This window comes from Leptonotus elevatus, chromosome 9, assembly GCF_054856555.1.
Source record: "Leptonotus elevatus isolate MCC_2025b chromosome 9, RoL_Lele_1.0, whole genome shotgun sequence".
NCBI lineage: Eukaryota > Metazoa > Chordata > Actinopteri > Syngnathiformes > Syngnathidae > Leptonotus > Leptonotus elevatus.
In genome coordinates, this window is record NC_141247.1 from 13,836,162 (window position 1) to 13,855,761 (window position 19,600).

The 19,600-nt window shown below is 41.3% G+C and overlaps 1 protein-coding gene across 14 annotated transcripts in view; it reads right to left on the bottom strand.

Annotated features, from left to right (window-relative positions):
* LOC147168452 (protocadherin gamma-A11-like) overlaps positions 1 to 19,600 on the bottom strand; it is a 284,949-nt gene that overhangs the window by 257,926 nt on the left and 7,423 nt on the right. For 2 of the 14 annotated variants that reach the window (XM_086084349.1, XM_086084331.1), the window contains exon 1: positions 16,713 to 19,223. The exons of 4 other annotated variants lie outside the window; for them this stretch is intronic. In XM_086084349.1, the coding sequence (XP_085940475.1) occupies positions 16,713 to 19,085 (2,373 nt within the window). In that variant the 5' untranslated portion in view covers positions 19,086 to 19,223. Of the gene's footprint in view, positions 1 to 1,407; positions 3,927 to 5,042; positions 7,557 to 8,778; positions 11,271 to 12,141; positions 14,644 to 16,712; positions 19,224 to 19,600 lie in introns of those variants that run through there. 8 more of the 14 variants (XM_086084341.1, XM_086084319.1, XM_086084328.1 and 5 more) reach the window with 7 other exon arrangements.

The window sequence follows — 19,600 nt, forward strand, 5'->3', positions numbered from 1 at the left end:
TGACACCATGTGTCCAGTTAAAATACTGCGATTGTAATGTATTGTAATGTATTCTTATCCTCTTTTTTATTCTAATATAGAGGGTTATTTGACTTTAAGTGGACCAATAAACTTTTAATAAATGCTTGCATTGCTACCGTTCCTATCACTAAACAATTCTATGAGAGCCAACAGTAAGTCAAGTAAGAGTGAACGAGGAAGTCACCAACATTCTTATTAAATAGGCTTTAAAGAGAGTAAAATGAAAATTAACATGAAAATAATATCTTAATGTTTGGTTTAAAAAAGTTTGTGGAAGATAGCATTGTGATTGAACTTGAAATGTTTTTACAATAAATGAAAAACTATTTTAAAAGGAAGGGTATGTGTCAACAAATTTGCTGTCCACTCAAAATAGTTCTCAGATTAACATTCTCAAATTGTTGTTGTTGTTGTTTTAGATTTTTATATAAAACAGGTGTCTCATTGTTACATAATTATGTAGAGAATAATGACAGAAAAGCAAGAAATGGGAAAAGTGACTCTGAAAATAAATCTCATGAACAGCATTGCAAAATTCAGCACCAAGGTCAGAGGTGTGAATTAAACAAACCTTCTCCGATGTACCTCGTATGTAAATCTGACGAAAAATAATCCAAGTTTAAAACCATTGCACCAGATTCCCCATCAGAGATCTTGTAAGAAACAACTTAAGTAAATGCTAAACAAGTAAATCTGCAATACGTTTTATTTAATTGGGAGCAAATAGAAAAATTGTGCCAGTTGTTAAATAGTCAGGCCACATTGTACATGTGCTGAAATTGGCCATCCGTTCACTCGTCTATCCATTTTTTTTAAACCATACTTTCTGTTCAGGGAAGGCTGCCTTGCAACTGAATAAACTCATTTAGTATTCAATTTAGCAGATAGTTTACAGAGAGAGAAAAATATACATTGACCTTTATCACCAAAAAAGCAAGGTCAATGGTCATTAAATGGCTTCCTCAGTTAATGAAGTTGGCATGGACTTCTACAAAGAGATTTATCAGAACTACAGTTTCCAGTTGAAGACCATAGATGGGTGGTCAAGTTCGGGTGAAAAAATATGATTGGTCTCCTGAAGGGAGTGGCGACAGAAATGTTGACATACAGCCAAGGAAAAATAAATATTAGATCTTTCTTTCTGGTTTGTTCTAATGCCTGGCACCACTTGAGATGCATCATTAGACTAAGAGAAAATAAAATGACTTAAGTATTATTTTGGAAGTAATGCCCAGCTAGCACTTGAGTGATGTTGGTCATTATCAAGACAACCGTGACAAATTGCTATCAGGATGTAAATTAAACAATTGATTTTTGTAGTGATCATTATTCTTGTCAAAATGAAATATTATAGTAGTAAGACATTTAAATATTTCGGGTGCCTACCTCTAGGGGGTCAAATGAATCGTGAAGGTCCTCGACAAAATCACTTGGGCTTTTCCTGAGAGTCTGGTTAGCAGGCAGCGTGTTGTCATTGTAAGAAGACACAAACTTAAAGTCGCTGGTTCTTGAACCCGTTGTCAAGTAGGCGTCATAGTTGTAGGTGCTGCGTAAAGTTCCTGTGCCGTCAACATCTGCGTAATTAGGAGGGAGATACGCGCTGGGGATGGCAACTGCTCCATCAAACAACAGTCTGGGCTTTCTCCTGCGACAAAACCTCACACCCAGGACGATGATGATGAAGGTCAGGAAGAAGGTGGACACGGACACCAGGGCGATGATCAGATAAGAGGTCACTTTGGAATTCTTGTCGTCATAAGAAATGTCCTTCAATTCTGGCACCTCAGCCAAGTTATCCGAAATCAGTAAATACATGGAGCAGGTGGCAGAGAGAGGGGGCTGTCCGTTATCTTTCACGGCCACAATCAGGTTCTGTTTCATGCTGTCAGACTCCGAAATGTCCCGCTGGGTCCTGATCTCTCCACTGTGGAGACCAATGGTGAAAAGTCCCGGATCTGTGGACTTGACAATATAATAGGACAGCCAGGCGTTCTGTCCAGAGTCGGCGTCCACCGCTATCACTTTGGACACCACAGAGCCTCCGTGTGCAGCTTTGGGGACCAGCTCGGTCATGAAGGAGTTGCCCTCCGGGGCGGGGTACAGTATCTGAGGAGAGTTGTCGTTCACGTCCGATACGTACACACTGACGCTCACGTTGCTGCTCAGCGGAGGAGAACCGTTGTCTCTGGCCATCACGTGGACTTGAAAACTCCTCAAGTGTTCGTAATCAAAAGACCTGACGGCGTGCATCACCCCCGTGTCTCCGTTAACAGACACGTAGGAGGACATCGGTGCCCCATTCACCTCAGCAGGTAACAGGGAGTAAATCACTGTGCCGTTCTGTCTCCAGTCGGGGTCTCGAGCGCTAACAGAGCATAACGTGGAGCCAGCTTTGTTATTTTCACTCACATATGCGCTGTAGGACTCTTCCTCAAACACAGGTGGGTTGTCGTTGATGTCTCCCACAGACAAGTGAACACTTTTCGAGGAGGACAGAGGAGGAGAACCCTCGTCAGTGGCACTGAGTGTAATGTTGTAATCTGATACTAGTTCACGGTCCAGTTGTCCTGTGGTCACCAAAGAATAATAATTCTTGATAGAAGGAATTAATTTAAAGGGGACATTTTGTTGAATGGAACAACGGACTTGTCCGTTCTGCTCAGAGTCTCTGTCCTGCACATTAATGATGCCCACCTCAGTACCAGTCGGAGTGTTTTCTGGAATGGGATTTTTCAATGACTTAACAAACATTATCGGAGCATTGTCATTGACATCAGTGACGTCAATTATTAGTGTACACGATGCCACCAACCCTAAGCCATCTTTAACTGTAATTTGCATTTCATAGGACGACACATCCTCATAATCTATGGATCCACACACACTAACTGCACCAGTGTCTTTGTCAAGAGCAAACACACTATTAGTTTCATCAGAGATGTGATCAAATTCGTATGTTAGTTCGCTATTGGCTCCCTCATCAGCATCATTTGCACTTACATTAATCACAACTGTATCAAGGGGAGAGTTTTCAGGGAGATTGACTTTATAAATTGCTTGGCTGAACACTGGGGCGTTATCATTCGCATCCAGCACGGTGACATGTAAAGCTACAGTGCCTGATCTCTGAGGTGTGCCACCGTCCGTTGCAATAAGCACAAGTGTTAGCTCCTTTTCTTGCTCTCTGTCAAGCTCCTTTTCTATTACTAACTCGCCATACTTCCCTCCAGCACTTTTTGCAACAACATTTAATTTAAAGTGTTGATTTGTTTCGATTGCATAGCTCTGTATAGCGTTCTGCCCCACATCTGCGTCGTGGGCCTCATCTAAACGGTAGCGACTCCCTTTAACTGCAGATTCACTTATCTCCAAATTAATTATATTCTTTTTAAACTGAGGTGAGTTATCATTAATGTCATGAACGTGAATATTGATCCGATGCAATTCTAAAGGCTCTTCCAAAACGAGCTCCTGTTTCAAAATGCAGGACGGCTTTTTGGCACAAAGCCCCTCTCGATCAATCCGGTCTGCAACAATAATATCTCCAGTGTTCAAATTCATGTCGAAATACCGTTTGCTGTTGCCATCTCCATCAATCCGAGCCCGTCGAGTCAACAGCTTGCCCACCTCAATTCCGATATCTTTTGCTAGATTTCCAACAATAGATCCGCGCTTCATCTCCTCGGGAATAGAATAGGCCACATCCCCGCACACACTTTGCGGCGTAAAAAGAAACCAGCACAACAACGCCGTCAGGTCCAACAATGAGAATGACTTCATTTTCCCGGATAAAAAACGATGCTGAATAGCCACACTTTCCTACAAAAAAAAAAAAACAGCGAGAAAAATATATGTCCTCTAATGGTAACACACGGAAGATGATCCAATTTGCGCCTCCACCGTATCCGTCAAATAGTGATCAAGTAATGAGGAAATGTTGCTTGGACGGTCTGCAGCTTCAGATCATTCATGGTGGACAGCGCCACTAGGAGGTACGTTTTAAATATTACATATAGTTTTTTTTGTTGCTTGGAGACACGCCACTTTTAAAATCAGATCAAGAAGTTATTAAACTACTTTGTTCTTGACACATGTAGTAAACTGTGACAATGGCAAATGACCAAATGTAAAGTTGTTATTATTATTATTGTTGTTAATAATAATAATAATAATAATAATAATAATAATAATAATAATAATAATATTATTATTATTATTATATACATGCTTAACGTGATACTATAAATACATACACTATACACTGTAAATGTATCGGGATTTGGTAAGTTTGTATGATTATTATAATTATTATTATTATAGGAAGTGAAGCAAAAAAAATACATGGCTTCTTTGATTTAAAAGTAAACTGTAATTTAGAACAGTAAATGCACGTTATTTTGAAATGTTTTTTATAATCACAAGGAAAAAATATATATTTGCAGATGTAAAACAACAATTCAAATCCTAGTTAAAACAAAATACGCCCTTTAAAAATTCACAGACGTGGGGGGGGGGGAAACAAAAATTTGGATTATATTTAAGTAGCCGATCCCAGAATAATTGTTTCCTCAAAATTCACAAATCCGTCAAGATCAATTGAACAAATATTTATAGTCATGAATATTTGTTCTCACTTATTTAAGTAATGTGCGCTGCATTGTGCTTGACAAGCATTTTGTTCTACCCAACCGACTATTAGGAATATCTGATTGAACACGCTAAATTAGTAATCAGAGGAATCTTTTCAGTAAATAAAAGCCCAAAGTCAAATTAAATCTGTTTTTTTTTTCTCAAGCTCTCCTAACATCGTGGAATTTGCTTGGCTTTATTACGTTTCTTTTCCATGTTAGAAAGTATGGAATTTTTTTATTAAAACGGAAAAACTTTTATTATGATGGACTAAGATTTATAAAAGGAGTTATGGATAGTTGTCAGAAAGCCATAATAAAGAAATTCTCACACTGAGTCACGATGTAATATTCTGAAATAACTTCAATATTTCAAAGATAGTATAGGCCTACCTCCAAGGGGTCGAAAGGATCGTGAAGGTCATCAGCAAAGTCACTTGGACTTTTCCTCAGAGTCTGGTCAGCAGGCAGCGTGTTGTCATTGTAAGAAGAAACAAACTTAAAGTCACTGGTTCTCGAACCCGTTGTCAAGTAGGCGTCATAGTTGTAGGTGCTGCGTAAAGTTCCTATGCCGTCAACATCTGCGTAATTAGGAGGGAGATACGTGCTGGGGATGGCAACTGCTCCATCAAACAACAGTCTGGGCTTTCTCCTGCGACAAAACCTCACAACCAGGACGATAATGATGAAGGTCAGGAAAAAGGTGGACACGGACACCAGGGCGATGATCAGGTAAGAGGTCACTTTGGAATTCTTGTCATCATAAGAAATGTCCTTCAATTCTGGCACCTCAGCCAAGTTATCCGAAATCAGTAAATACATGGAGCAGGTGGCAGAGAGAGGGGGCTGTCCGTTATCTTTCACGGCCACAATCAGGTTCTGTTTCATGCTGTCAGACTCCGAAATGTCCCGCTGGGTCCTGATCTCTCCACTGTGGAGCCCAATGGTGAAAAGTCCCGGATCTGTGGACTTGACAATATGATAGGACAGCCAGGCGTTCTGTCCAGAGTCGGCGTCCACTGCTATCACTTTGGACACCACAGAGCCTCCGTGTGCAGCTTTGGGGACCAGCTCGGTCATGAAGGAGTTGCCCTCCGGGGCGGGGTACAGTATCTGAGGAGAGTTGTCATTCATGTCGGACACGTACACACTGACGCTCACGTTGCTGCTCAGCGGAGGAGAACCGTTGTCTCTGGCCATCACGTGGACTTGAAAACTCCTCAAGTGTTCGTAATCAAACGACCTGACGGCGTGGATCACCCCCGTGTCTCCATTAACAGAAACGTAGGAGGACACTGGGGCACCGTTCACCTCAGCAGGTAACAGGGAGTAAATCACTGTGCCGTTCTGTCTCCAGTCGGGGTCTCGAGCACTAACAGAACATAAAGTGGAGCCAGCTTTGTTATTTTCACCCACATATGCGCTGTAGGACTGTTCCTCAAACACAGGTGGGTTGTCGTTGATGTCTGCTACATACAAGTAAATACTTTTGGAGGAGGACAGAGGAGGAGAGCCCTCGTCAATGGCATTGATTGTAATGTTGTAATCTGACACTAATTCACGGTCCAGCTGTCCTGTGGTCACTAAAGAATAATAATTTTTAATAGAAGGAACTAGTTTAAAAGGGACATTTTGTTTAATGGAGCAGCGGACCTGTCCGTTGTGCTCAGAGTCTCTGTCCTGCACATTAATGATGCCCACCTCTGTACCAGGTGACACATTCTCAGGTATTGGATTAGAGAAAGACTTTAAATTGATCACAGGAGCGTTATCATTCACATCAGTAAATTCAATATTTAATGTTGAATACGACACTAACCCAAGACCATCTTTAGCGCTTATTTGCATTTCGTAAGATGACACCTTTTCATAATCAACAACACCAGCCACTCGCACTTCTCCAGTTTTGGGGTGTAAAGTAAATACGTTGATACTGTCATCAGAAACATGGTCAAATGCATACGTGATTTCACTATTTAATCCTTCGTCTACATCATTTGCACTCACTATAATCACTAATGTATTTTGGGGAGAGTTTTCTGGAATGTTGGCTTTATATACGGTCTCACTAAACACTGGTTCGTTGTCATTAGCATCCAGTACAGTAACGTGTATGACTACAGTTCCTGATCTCTGAGGAGAGCCGCCATCATGTGCAGTCAGCAAGAGCCTAATGTCATTTTTATCTTCTCGATCTAATTCTTTGTCTAAGAGTAATTCACTGTATTTTCGTCCACCAGGTTTAGTTTTTACATTTAACTTGAAATGATCATTCTCCTGCAAAGTGTAGCTTTGAACAGCATTTTCTCCAATGTCTCCGTCGTGTGCTTCTCCAAGCAGAAAACGAGCACCCTTATCTGCTGATTCCTGAATTTCTAATTTTAGCGAATCTTCATTAAATTGTGGTGAATTATCATTGATATCTTGAACACGTATATGAATACGGTGTAGCTCTAATGGACTTTCTAGTACGAGCTCTTGTTTTAAAACACACGACGCCTTTTTGCCACAAAGCCCCTCTCTGTCAATCCTTTCCTGAACAATCAAGTCACCCGTGTCGAGCTTGATACCGCAGTGCTGTACGTTGTTATCCTCTGGATCAATGCGTGCTTTACGAGCAGACAACTGGCCCAAATTTAGTCCCAAATCCTTGGCGATATTCCCGATTACAGCTCCTCGTTTCATCTCCTCTGGAATAGAATAGCTCAGGTCGCCATTGGTGGTGCGCAGGAAAAAGAAAAGAAAAACGAAGCCAAACAGCTCGAATCTTTTGTTCTCCATTACACTGAAAATAATAGTGAGGATCATCTCCAGTGTGACCAGAAATGGACAATGATGTCAATATGATCGTTCCTTAGTATATCTACAGCTTCGGACACAGCAGTTACTGTTAGACATTAAACTAGAGCTCCACAAAATTAAAATCTGGATTGACTGTCGACGTGAATGGGTGGGAAACTGAGCAACTTTTGTTCATGAGTGCATACTGACCTCTAGAGGACATTTAACAACATAACATCCAGCTGTTATATAAGTATATATATATATATATATATATATATATATATATATATATATATATAGTATAAGTAAAAGGATATATATATATATATATATATATGGTATAAGTAAAAGGAGGCATGTTTTCAAATCAAAGTTACCTAAAGTAGGCTAAACTACTAAAATATTGTTGATTTTCTAAACTACAAGACAGAAATTGGAGAAAATTTATAAGGGACAGTAGAGAGAAAAAAAGCTCCACTGAATTCAGCACCATGGACAGGGAAGGATCAGTCATTGCTATTCCAACAAGTTTACGAACGTTAGCAAGAATTGTCATGAAGGCAATACGTTTACCTAGACAGTTTGCCAGCCAATCACGAGAAAACATAGTAAAGAAACTCAGCTCAACTCAGCAAATGTACAGTCTACACTTATATAAAAACAATGACAACATTGACAACCTGCACACTCATGCACACTATGAGAATTTCGTCTTCAAGAATTCAGAGCCAATCACACCCTGAACATGCAAACTCCACATAATAAGGATCGAGCCCAGATTCAAGCACCCAGCCTAAATCCTGTGAGTACCATTTATTAAAACAATTTACTATGGATAAAAAAAATGTAAATTAAAAAAAAACTTTGTATATGAATAAGGTTGTGTTAACTTTCATGAAAAACTAAATGAAGTGATATGAAGTGTTCTTGCCTATTTCACTACACCAATTAATTAGTAGTATCCACTCCTTGAAAAGACTCCGAATGGTTAACCACGTTAAAAAATGCAGTAAGATACATGCAAGTTCATGTAACTATGGGATACAAACTATTTGTCACAAATGTTTATGGCTGAGACATCTGCTGTATAAACTCAGCTTTGACAATTATCCAACAATGCACTTCTCAATTACCAAAGTGTATTTATCCCTATTTCATTGTACAACACAGACCGAAGCCTGATATGGTGCATCATCCATGACAACACCTATCGAAGAAAGAAACACAAAACACTTGCCCCCCCAAAAAAAATCATCAGATGGAATTGACACTATCACAAATTCATCAAATAATCAACATCAGTAGTCAGAAATTGGGGATTAAAAATGTGAAAAAATCTGCCTACCTCCAGGGGATCAAAAGAATCGTGAAGCTCATCAACAAAGTAACTTGGACTTTTCCTCAGAGTCTGGTCAGCAGGCAGCGTGTTGTCATTGTGAGAAGAAACAAATTTAAAGTCACTGGTTCTCGAACCCGTTGTCAAGTAGGCATCATAGTTGTAGGTGCTGCGTAAAGTTCCTGTGCCATCAACATCTGCGTAATTAGGAGGGAGATACGCGCTGGGGATGGCAACTGCTCCATCAAACAACAGTCTGGGCTTTCTCCTGCGACAAAACCTCACGCCCAGGACGATGATGATGAAGGTCAGGAAGAAGGTGGACACGGACACCAGGGCGATGATCAGATAAGAGGTCACTTTGGAATTCTTGTCGTCATAAGAAATGTCCTTCAGTTCTGGCACCTCAGCCAAGTTATCCGAAATCAGTAAATACATGGAGCAAGTGGCAGAGAGAGGGGGCTGTCCGTTATCTTTTACAGACACAATCAGGTTCTGTTTCATGCTGTCAGACTCCGAAATGTCCCGCTGGGTCCTGATCTCTCCACTGTGGAGACCAATGGTGAAAAGTCCCGGATCTGTGGACTTGACAATATGATAGGACAGCCAGGCGTTCTGTCCAGAGTCGGCGTCCACCGCTATCACTTTGGACACAACAGAGCCTCCGTGTGCAGCTTTGGGGACCAGCTCGGTCATGAAGGAGTTGCCCTCCGGGGCGGGGTACAGTATCTGAGGAGAGTTGTCATTCACGTCCGATACATACACACTGACGCTCACGTTGCTGCTCAGCGGAGGAGAACCGTTGTCTCTGGCCATCACGTGGACTTGAAAACTCCTCAAGTGTTCGTAATCAAACGACCTGACGGCGTGGATTACCCCCGTGTCTCCGTTAACAGACACGTAGGAGGACACTGGAGCACCGTTCACCTCAGCGGGTAACAGAGAGTAAATCACGGTGCCGTTCTGTCTCCAGTCGGGGTCTCGAGCACTAACAGAACATAAAGTGGACCCAGCTTTGTTATTTTCACTCACATATGCACTGTAGGACTGTTCCTCAAACACAGGTGGGTTGTCGTTGATGTCTGCTACAGACAAGTAAACACTTTTGGAGGAGGACAGAGGAGGAGAGCCCTCGTCAATGGCACTGATTGTAATGTTGTAATCTGATACTAGTTCACGGTCAAGTTGTCCAGTAGTCACCAGAGAATAATAGTTTTTAATAGAAGGAACTAACTTGAAGGGGGCATTTTGTTGAATGGAGCAGCGGACCTCTCCATTCTGCTCAGAGTCTCTGTCCTGCACATTAATGATGCCCACCTCAGTACCAGGGGGTATGTTTTCTGGCACTGGATTAGACACAGATTTCAGTTGTATAAATGGGGTGTTGTCATTCATATCAGTGATGTCAATCACTACTTTACAATGTGATGAAAGACCATAACTATCTTTAGCATCCACCCGCATTTCATATTTGGAATTACTCTCGAAGTCAAGTGACCCTGTTACTTTAATCTCACCAGTTTTACTATCAATCAAGAATGCTTTTTTAGCCTTTTCCGCAATGCGACTAAAATCATAAGTAATTTCAGCATTGACGCCATCGTCTGCGTCCGTTGCACTCACTGTGACAACAACAGTTCCCAGCGCTGCGTTTTCAGGCAGAGTGGCCTTGTAAACATCATGGCCGAATACTGGGGTGTTATCATTTGCATCAAGCACAGTGACGTGCACAAGGGCCGTTCCTGATCTTTCTGGAGTGCCTCCATCACTGGCACTGAGCACCACACTTAAATCATGCTCTGTTTCACGGTCAAGCTCTTTGTCTAACACCAATTCAAGATTATTTGATCCATCAGAATTTTCTTTCACCGATAAAACGAAATGTGCATTGTTTTGTAAGAAATATTGTTTAACAGAATTTTGCCCAATGTCGGCGTCATCTGCTTCATTCACACGATATCGAGTTCCTTTGTCAGCCGATTCGTGTATGTCCAGCTTTATTTCCTCCTTTGGAAAAACAGGGGAATTGTCATTCACATCCAAAACGAGTACCGTTATGCGATGCAGCTCCAGCGGGCTTTCTAACACCAGTTCATATTTAAGCATACAAGTCAACGTCTCTCCGCACAGCTCTTCTCTGTCGATCCTCTCCCGGATTACAAAATTACCCGTTTTGACGTCAATGTCGCAGTAGCGCACATCCTCATTAACAGCATCAATACGGGCCTTACGAGAGATCAATGCCCGTCCTTCTAGTCCGAGGTCCTTGGCAATATTCCCAACAATGGATCCGGGTCTCATCTCCTCCGGAACAGAATAGCTGAGTTCTGCAATGCTGGTGTCCGCGCAAAAAATAAAGCCGTAAAAAAAGATCATGAGTAGATGAACTCTGCGGTCCATGTTTCATTAAATTACATAAGCACTATTAAAATTGTTTAGTAGCTCAGTCGGGGAAAAGCACACTCCTTAAAATAAATGCATTAACCTCTCGAAACAATAGCTGGTCTGGTTCGTAATGGTTGAATCACGCCTGCTTCGTGTGAGGTAAAAAAAAAAAATCATAAATCCCACAGCTTCGTATCTATGAGTATAGAGCGACATCTTGAGTCTACTTTGAATATTGCACACTCATGTAAGCACATTGTAAACAGCTGCATACTGTACTATTTTCTTTAATGTGAAACGATTTTCCATGTAATTGGTAGCAGATAAATAGCGGCAACCGTAATCAGCACCATGGACAGTGGTTGTGTGACGGCACCTGGCCGCTTGGTCAACAGATGTTTTCCCCCCAGCAAATGTTCAATTTTCATGAAACATTTAACATGATGCAAGACTTAAGAGTTGTAGACGTTTTGTTGGGACCACTAAGAACGGTTCCCAAACACACTAAGTTAAAAATATGCTTACTGACTGAAAAATTAAATCAGAACAATATGTTCTTGTGCATGTGCAAGAGAAGAGTCACACATGGAATGACACTCTTGTCGATTTGTGTTTCAAAGCAAGCTTTGTCGCTCTGCAGCCCAATCCCAAAATACTATATAAAAAAATAAAACAAATGCTATATAATAATGAACACAAAAACGGTAAACTGGTTTAATTTGATTAGATTTGTTGTTAGAGTTATACAACTATTTCGAGCTGTTTGAGTGGGAAACATTACTATAATAAAGCATCAATGATTTCCAAAAAATTGAAATAGCCTGCATGCCTATTGGTAGTTAAAGACAAGACACGTTGAGAATTAAAGCATATGCATCACACTGCACTCAATAGTGAGCATCAAATTGATCTGTAAGATGGAGCACAAAAAAATTAGAATACTATTCTATTGGCTGATGGATGTTAAAATGAAAAAGTGGACCCTACCTCTGGAGAGTCATGCAGCTGATCGAAAACCTCTGCAAAGTCACTTGGGCTTTTCCTCAGAGTCTGGTCAGCAGGAAACGTGTTGTCATTGTAAGAAGACACAAACTTAAAGTCGCTGGTTCTGGAACCTGTTGTCAAGTAGGCGTCATAGTTGTAGGTGCTGCGTAATGTTCCTGTGCCATCAACATCTGCGTAATTAGGAGGGAGATACGCGCTGGGGATGGCAACTGCTCCATCAAACAACAGTCTGGGCTTTCTCTTGCGACAAAACCTCACACCCAGGACGATGATGATGAAGGTCAGAAAGAACGTGGATACGGACACCAGAGCGATGATCAGGTAAGAGGTCACTTTGGAATTCTTGTCGTCATAAGAAATGTCCTTCAGTTCTGGCACCTCAGCCAAGTTATCCGAAATCAGTAAATACATGGAGCAAGTGGCAGAGAGAGGGGGCTGTCCATTATCTTTTACAGCCACAATCAGGTTCTGTTTCATGCTGTCAGACTCCGAAATGTCCCGCTGGGTCCTGATCTCTCCACTGTGGAGACCAATGGTGAAAAGTCCCGGATCTGTGGACTTGACAATATGATAGGACAGCCAGGCGTTCTGTCCAGAGTCGGCGTCCACCGCTATCACTTTGGACACCACAGAGCCTGCATGTGCAGCTTTGGGGACCAGCTCGGTCATGAAGGAGTTGCCTTCCGGGGCGGGGTACAGTATCTGAGGAGAGTTGTCGTTCACGTCCGATATGTACACACTGACGCTCACGTTGCTGCTCAGCGGAGGAGAACCGTTGTCTCTGGCCATCACATGCACTTGAAAACTCCTCAAGTGTTCGTAATCTAAAGACCTGATGGCGTGGATCACCCCCGTGTCTGAGTTAACAGACACATAGGAGGACACCGGGGCACCGTTCACCTCAGCAGGTAACAGAGAGTAAATTACGGTTCCATTCTGTCTCCAGTCGGGGTCTCGAGCACCAACAGAGCATAATGTGGAGCCAGCTTTGTTATTTTCACTCACATGTGTGCTATAGGACTGTTCCTCAAACACAGGTGGGTTATCGTTTATGTCTGCCACAGACAAGTGAACACTTTTGGAGGAGGACAGAGGAGGAGAGCCCTCGTCAGTGGCACTGATTGTAATGTTGTAATCAGACACTAGTTCACGGTCCAGTTCTCCTGTGGTGACTAAAGAATAATAGTTTTTAATAGAAGGAACTAACTTGAAGGGGACATTTTGTTGAATGGAGCAGCGCACCTGTCCATTCTGCTCAGAGTCTCTGTCCTGGACATTAATGATGCCCACCTCAGTACCAGGTGTCACATTTTCAGATACTGGATTAGACAGTGAATTCAAATATATTGCAGGGGCGTGATCATTTACATCAATAAGATCTATAAGAACTTTTGCGTATGAGTTTAATCCCAGTCCATCTTTAGCTACAACCCTCAGTTCAATTGTACTTTTTTTCTCAAAGTCTGTCATGCCTGTTACAACAATTTCCCCAGTTTTACTGTCAATTGAAAATGATACTAAATCAGACTGCGAAACAAGTCCAAAATCATAAGTAACATTGCCATTGATCCCATCATCTGCATCTGTCGCACTTACTTTCACCACCACAGTATGTAAAGGGGAATTTTCAGGCAGACTGACTTTATAAAAATCCTGACTAAATACAGGGGCATTATCATTAGCATCAAGAACATTGATTTGGAATATTACAGTCCCTGATCTCTGTGGAGAGCCACCATCCGCTGCCTTTAGAGGCAAGTTTATCTGTTGTTGTTTTTCACGATCAAGTTTATTCTCTAAAACAAGTTCCACTCTGTTGCCATTTTCCATGAGAATAAAATATTCATTTTTTTCCAAAATGTACTTTTGAATTGAATTTTGACCAATATCTGCATCATGAGCTTCCTCAATTAAAAATTGAGTGCCCTTTTCTGCGGATTCGCTTATTTCCATCACGATTGTGTCCCTTTTAAATTGCGGGGCGTTATCGTTTATATCTTGAACGTGTATATTTATACGATGTAGCTGCAGTGGATTCTCGAGCACAAGCTCCTGGGTTACAACACACGACGGTTTAGCGCCACAAAGGCTCTCTCTATCAAGCCGCTCGGCAACATTCAGATCACCAGTTCCCAAATTGATGGCACAAAATCGGTCCTGATTCCCTTCACTAAAGCGGGCCTTGCGAGCTGACAGTGCATTTACAGCCAGACCGAGGTCTTTGGCGATATTTCCAATCACAGTTCCGGGTTTCATTTCCTCTGGTATGGAATAACTGACCTCGGCAGATATGGGATGAAGCACAAGGAGACAGACCACAAAGCGGGTAACCAGGCCAAGCCGCAAAATGTCTTTGCGTTCCATCCTTTCAGATGAAAATATAATCCAAAACGGAGAATAAATATCCCAGTAGCTATTCCTTCCAAGTGCCTTTTAGCAGAGCTGAAAATTTCAGCCTGAAATGAGACAAATGCTCGACTAACAAACACCGCGTAATCCCGCAGCCGCAGCCAGCATAAACTAACAAAGCAGTGAAACAAGGGTGGAGATGTGCAACAATTCCGGTAAATTGTTAGACAGCGACACTGTGCGTCTATTTAGAATGGAGCATGTGATTAAATAATGGCGAGAGTAACACTACAACGGTTCAAACTGAATTAATCCTAAAATCACAATCACGACTGCTTTAGGCCAATGTGCATTATTCCCCACGTATGTTAGAAAATGTTTTAATCAATGAGAGTGAAACATGACGGGGGGATTAGTGAATGTTGAGCAGTATATGAAAAAGGACGTTATTACTTTTAAACGATTTATATATATTTATTTATTTTTCACAAATGATGGCATCGTTGCAACACAACAAATGCATTTTGTTTGTTTGTGTATTGTTTTTTGTGTTGTTTTTTTACGCATCCGAGAAAAACAATTTGCTTGCAACTGTTGTTATCACCAGATAACAATTATTTCAGTATTATGAAAATCAGTGTTGAAAAACCACACTATCACAGTTAAGAACAAGGGCAGCACGAATGAACGAGCACTGTCTTTGCTCATTTAGGAGCACGGCAGGCCGCTGCATGGTGACATCATCACTGAGAATAAATCTTGAATAACTAAAAAACCATGGGGGCAAATATGATAACATTTACAGCACAGATCTGCACCATTTAAGCAGAAACGAAAGTCAAATTTTTGGTACAATCAAATCAACTTATATGTTTTTATTGTTGTCATATGTCATATACTAAAATGTTTACTAATCCAAAAACCATGTGAGCAAAAATAAAACCGTTGGGCTTACATCGCACAGCAGCACCACCGATGACGCACAAACAATTAAAGCATGTTTCCTACAATCCGTGCAAGTCGTTTTTTCGATTACGTCACTTCCATCGATATAAACAACTCAAAAATCATGGGCTCAAAAAGTTTACAAACGAATTATATAATTATTGGTCAATTTAGACGATGTTATGGTGGACGTCGATAGGTGAACTTTCACATATCTCTAATAACTCAAAAGGTGAAACAGCAGAAGCGACCGTGTCAACAGCACAAGCAGCATCAAAACAGCACAAGCGACAGGGAGTAAGAAGTTGTTGTTTTTTTATAGGTTGAGGGCAAACTTCTTTCATGTACCAAAATTATTTCATCTTCAAAAAGTCAGGACCATACGGAGTTCGTGATTATGGAGCTGCATTCAAACCTTAAGTGTCAAAATAACCTATAGCAAAGTTTTACATCTCTTGGAACTGAAACGACTTGTATCAAGAATCAGCTAAAAGTGTGTGCTAGGCATGAGGCAATCGATTTCGTTTAGGCAATGTACACAAGAGAAGGACATAAGCTACATGTAGCTTTAAAGCAGAAGTCATAAACTTTCTTTGCAACAATATGTTATATGCAGTCCAATTATTTTAAACACGGTATTTTGATTATTATTGTGTTTACGCAATTTGAATTAAACACAAAATCCAACTGTTTTTCACTATGGAGCCATTGCCAATATGGCGGCCATTGCCACTTGTTGTCAACTGAAAATGTAATTACAGTTGCTCATGTAAAGACCAACCACGGCCCAATGTCAGAAAATAGGTGAACCGTGATTGGTTGTTAGAGCAACTGTGATGTCATTTTAAATCGTCATCAGTAGCAAAATGTTTGCTCCTGAGATGGATAAAAACGGTTGGATTTTGCTGCTTAATTCCTATTCCACAAACACAATATGAGTTTACACTATAGTGGGGCTGCATATTATTGTAAAAAAAAAAGTGGTTGTGTTCGTCTTTAAAATTAAATATTATTACCGCCTGTTATGTAATAAATATTAGCAATATAATGCCATGTGTATTATTGTGTTAACCAATAAAATATCTCTGGGGCAAAAAACAAACAAACTAACAATTGGCCAACCTAATTACTTTTAGGAAAAATCCTGAAATACATGCATGTTCAGACGCGGTGTTCCTAAAAGCTTGCTCATTATTGAAATGTGTGTTTTTGATTTCCTGCTAATAATAACATCTAATGAAAATATTTAGATTTCCTACCTCGTCAATGCCACCAAAAGTGTCCAGGAATTCTGTAGGACTTTTCCTCAGAGTCTGGTCAGCAGGCAGCGTGTTGTCATTATAGGATGAAACAAACTTAAAGTCACTGGTTCTGGAACCTGTTGTCAAGTAGGCGTCATAGTTGTAGGTGCTGCGTAAAGTTCCTGTGCCGTCAACATCTGCATAATTAGGAGGAAGATACGCACTGGGGATGGCAACTGCTCCATCAAACAAAAGTCTGGGCTTTCTCCTGCGACAAAACCTCACACCCAGGACGATGATGATGAAGGTCAGGAAGAAGGTGGACACGGACACAAGGGCGATGATCAGGTAAGAGGTCACTTTGGAATTATTGTCTTCATAAGAAATGTCCTTCAGTTCTGGCACCTCAGCCAAGTTATCCGAAATTAGTAAATACATGGAGCAGGTTTCAGAGAGAGGGGGCTGTCCGTTATCTTTCACGGTCACAATCAGGTTCTGTTTCATGCTGTCAGACTCTGAAATGTCCCGCTGGGTCCTGATCTCTCCACTGTGGAGACCAATGGTGAAAAGTCCCGGATCTGTGGACTTGACAATATAATAGGACAGCCAGGCGTTCCGTCCAGAGTCGGCGTCCACCGCTATCACTTTGGACACCACAGAGCCTCCGTGTGCAGCTTTGGGGACCAGCTCGGTCATGAAGGAGTTGCCCTCCGGGGCGGGGTACAGTATCTGAGGAGAGTTGTCATTCAGGTCCGATATGTACACACTGACGCTCACGTTGCTGCTCAGCGGAGGAGAACCGTTGTCTCTGGCCATCACATGGATTTGAAAACTCCTCAAATGTTCGTAATCAAATGACCTGACGGCGTGGATCACTCCCGTGTCTCCGTTAACAGACACGTAGGAGGATACCGGGGCACTGTTCACCTCAGCAGGTAACAGAGAATAAATGACGGTACCGTTCTGTCTCCAGTCGGAGTCTCGAGCACTAACAGAACATAAAGTGGAGCCAGCTTTGTTATTTTCACCCACATATGCGCTGTAAGACTGTTCCTCAAACACAGGTGGGTTGTCGTTTATGTCTGCCACAGACAAGTGAACAGTTTTGAAGGAGGACAGAGGAGGAGAGCCCTCGTCAGTGGCACTGATTGTAATGTTATAATCTGACACTAGTTCACGGTCAAGTTGTCCAGTAGTCACCAGAAAATAATAGTTTTTAATAGAAGGAACTAACTTGAAGGGGACATTTTGTTGAATAGAGCAGCGGACCTGTCCGTTTTTCCCAGAGTCTCTGTCCTGCACATTAATGATGCCCACCTCAGCACCAGATGGCACATTTTCTGCTACTGAACTAGACAGTGACTTTACATTGATCACAGGAGTGTTATCATTTATGTCAGTAACATCTATTATAATTTTACTGTAGGAAGTCAGTCCCAAACCATCTTTAGCTTCAACACTCATCTCATACGAAGTTTTATCTTCAAAATCAATTAAACGTGTTACTCTAATTACACCTGTTGTGGGCTCAATAGAAAATGCATTAACATTTTCGTCTGAGATGTGGCCAAAATCATACGTCACATCTCCATTCACTCCCTCATCAGCGTCAGTAGCGCTAACATTAATCACTGTTGTATCTGGAGGAGAGTTTTCAGGCAGACTGGCTTTATAAACGGCCTTGCTGAACACAGGGGCGTTATCATTAGCATCTAGCACCTTAACGTGTATGACTACTGTCCCTGATTTCTGAGGAGAGCCGCCATCTAAAGCTGTGAGAAGCAAATTCATCTCACTTTGCATTTCTCGGTCAAGCTTATTTTCTAGAACAAGCTCGACTTTGTTGTTGTCAACAGAAAGAATAAAATTTGCATTTCTTTGCAAAATGTATCTTTGCACAGCATTTTGACCTATATCTCCATCATGGGCCTTCTCAATGGAAAAACGACTGCCCTTTTCTGCCGACTCCCTAATTTCCATTTCAATCAAATTCTTTTTGAATTTTGGCGAGTTGTCATTTACATCTTGAATATGAATAACCACGCGATGTAGCTCGAGAGGATTTTCTAACACTAGATCAATTTTTATCACGCATAAGGGCTTTTTGTCACAAAGGCCCTCTCTGTCAATTCTTTCCGCTGTAATCAAGTCCCCCGTGCTCAGATTAATCTCAAAATACTGCTTACGTGTCCCTTCAACATCAACACGGGCATTTCGAGCAGGCAATGCCTTCGAATCCACACCCAGATCTTTTGCTATATTTCCAACAACAGACGAACGTTTCATTTCTTCTGGAAGAGAATAGCTCAGATCTCCGTCGACGAGGCGCATCTGAGCAAAGACGGCAAAAAAATATATCAGGCAGCGAATAGGGAAATCCTCCCCTCCCATGTTGGCAGAAATAATCCAAAAAGCGTTTAGTCTCCAATCAGAAGATCCTATGCTGCACACAATTCCTAATTCCACAGTGGTCAACAACAACAAAAATATTCTCAATGTTCCAACCAGCCACAGAAAGACAAAGCAGCCAGAATCGTTGCATTAAAAGGGGAGCTGGGTGTGGATTTGCGTTACATAAGCCAACAGCGACGCCAAGAGTCCATTTTTGTCAACAGCACAACATGAATTTGTAATAATAACGTGAAAATCATTGTCCAATTACCAATAAACGTTTAATTAATGTATTTGTGCCCTGAATTAGTCGATGCCAAGTAAAGTGCCATGAAAAGTGAAACTTTCTCACTATGTCTTTTATTAAAACTAACAATAGTTTCAGTTTTGGAAATACTATGCCAAAATGCATGCACATTAATTTCATTTTTATGGACTAATTTAAACACCTGCGTCAGTTAATCATATCCTGGAGTGTAATATAAGAAGGAGTCAAAACTGGGTACTTTACTTGT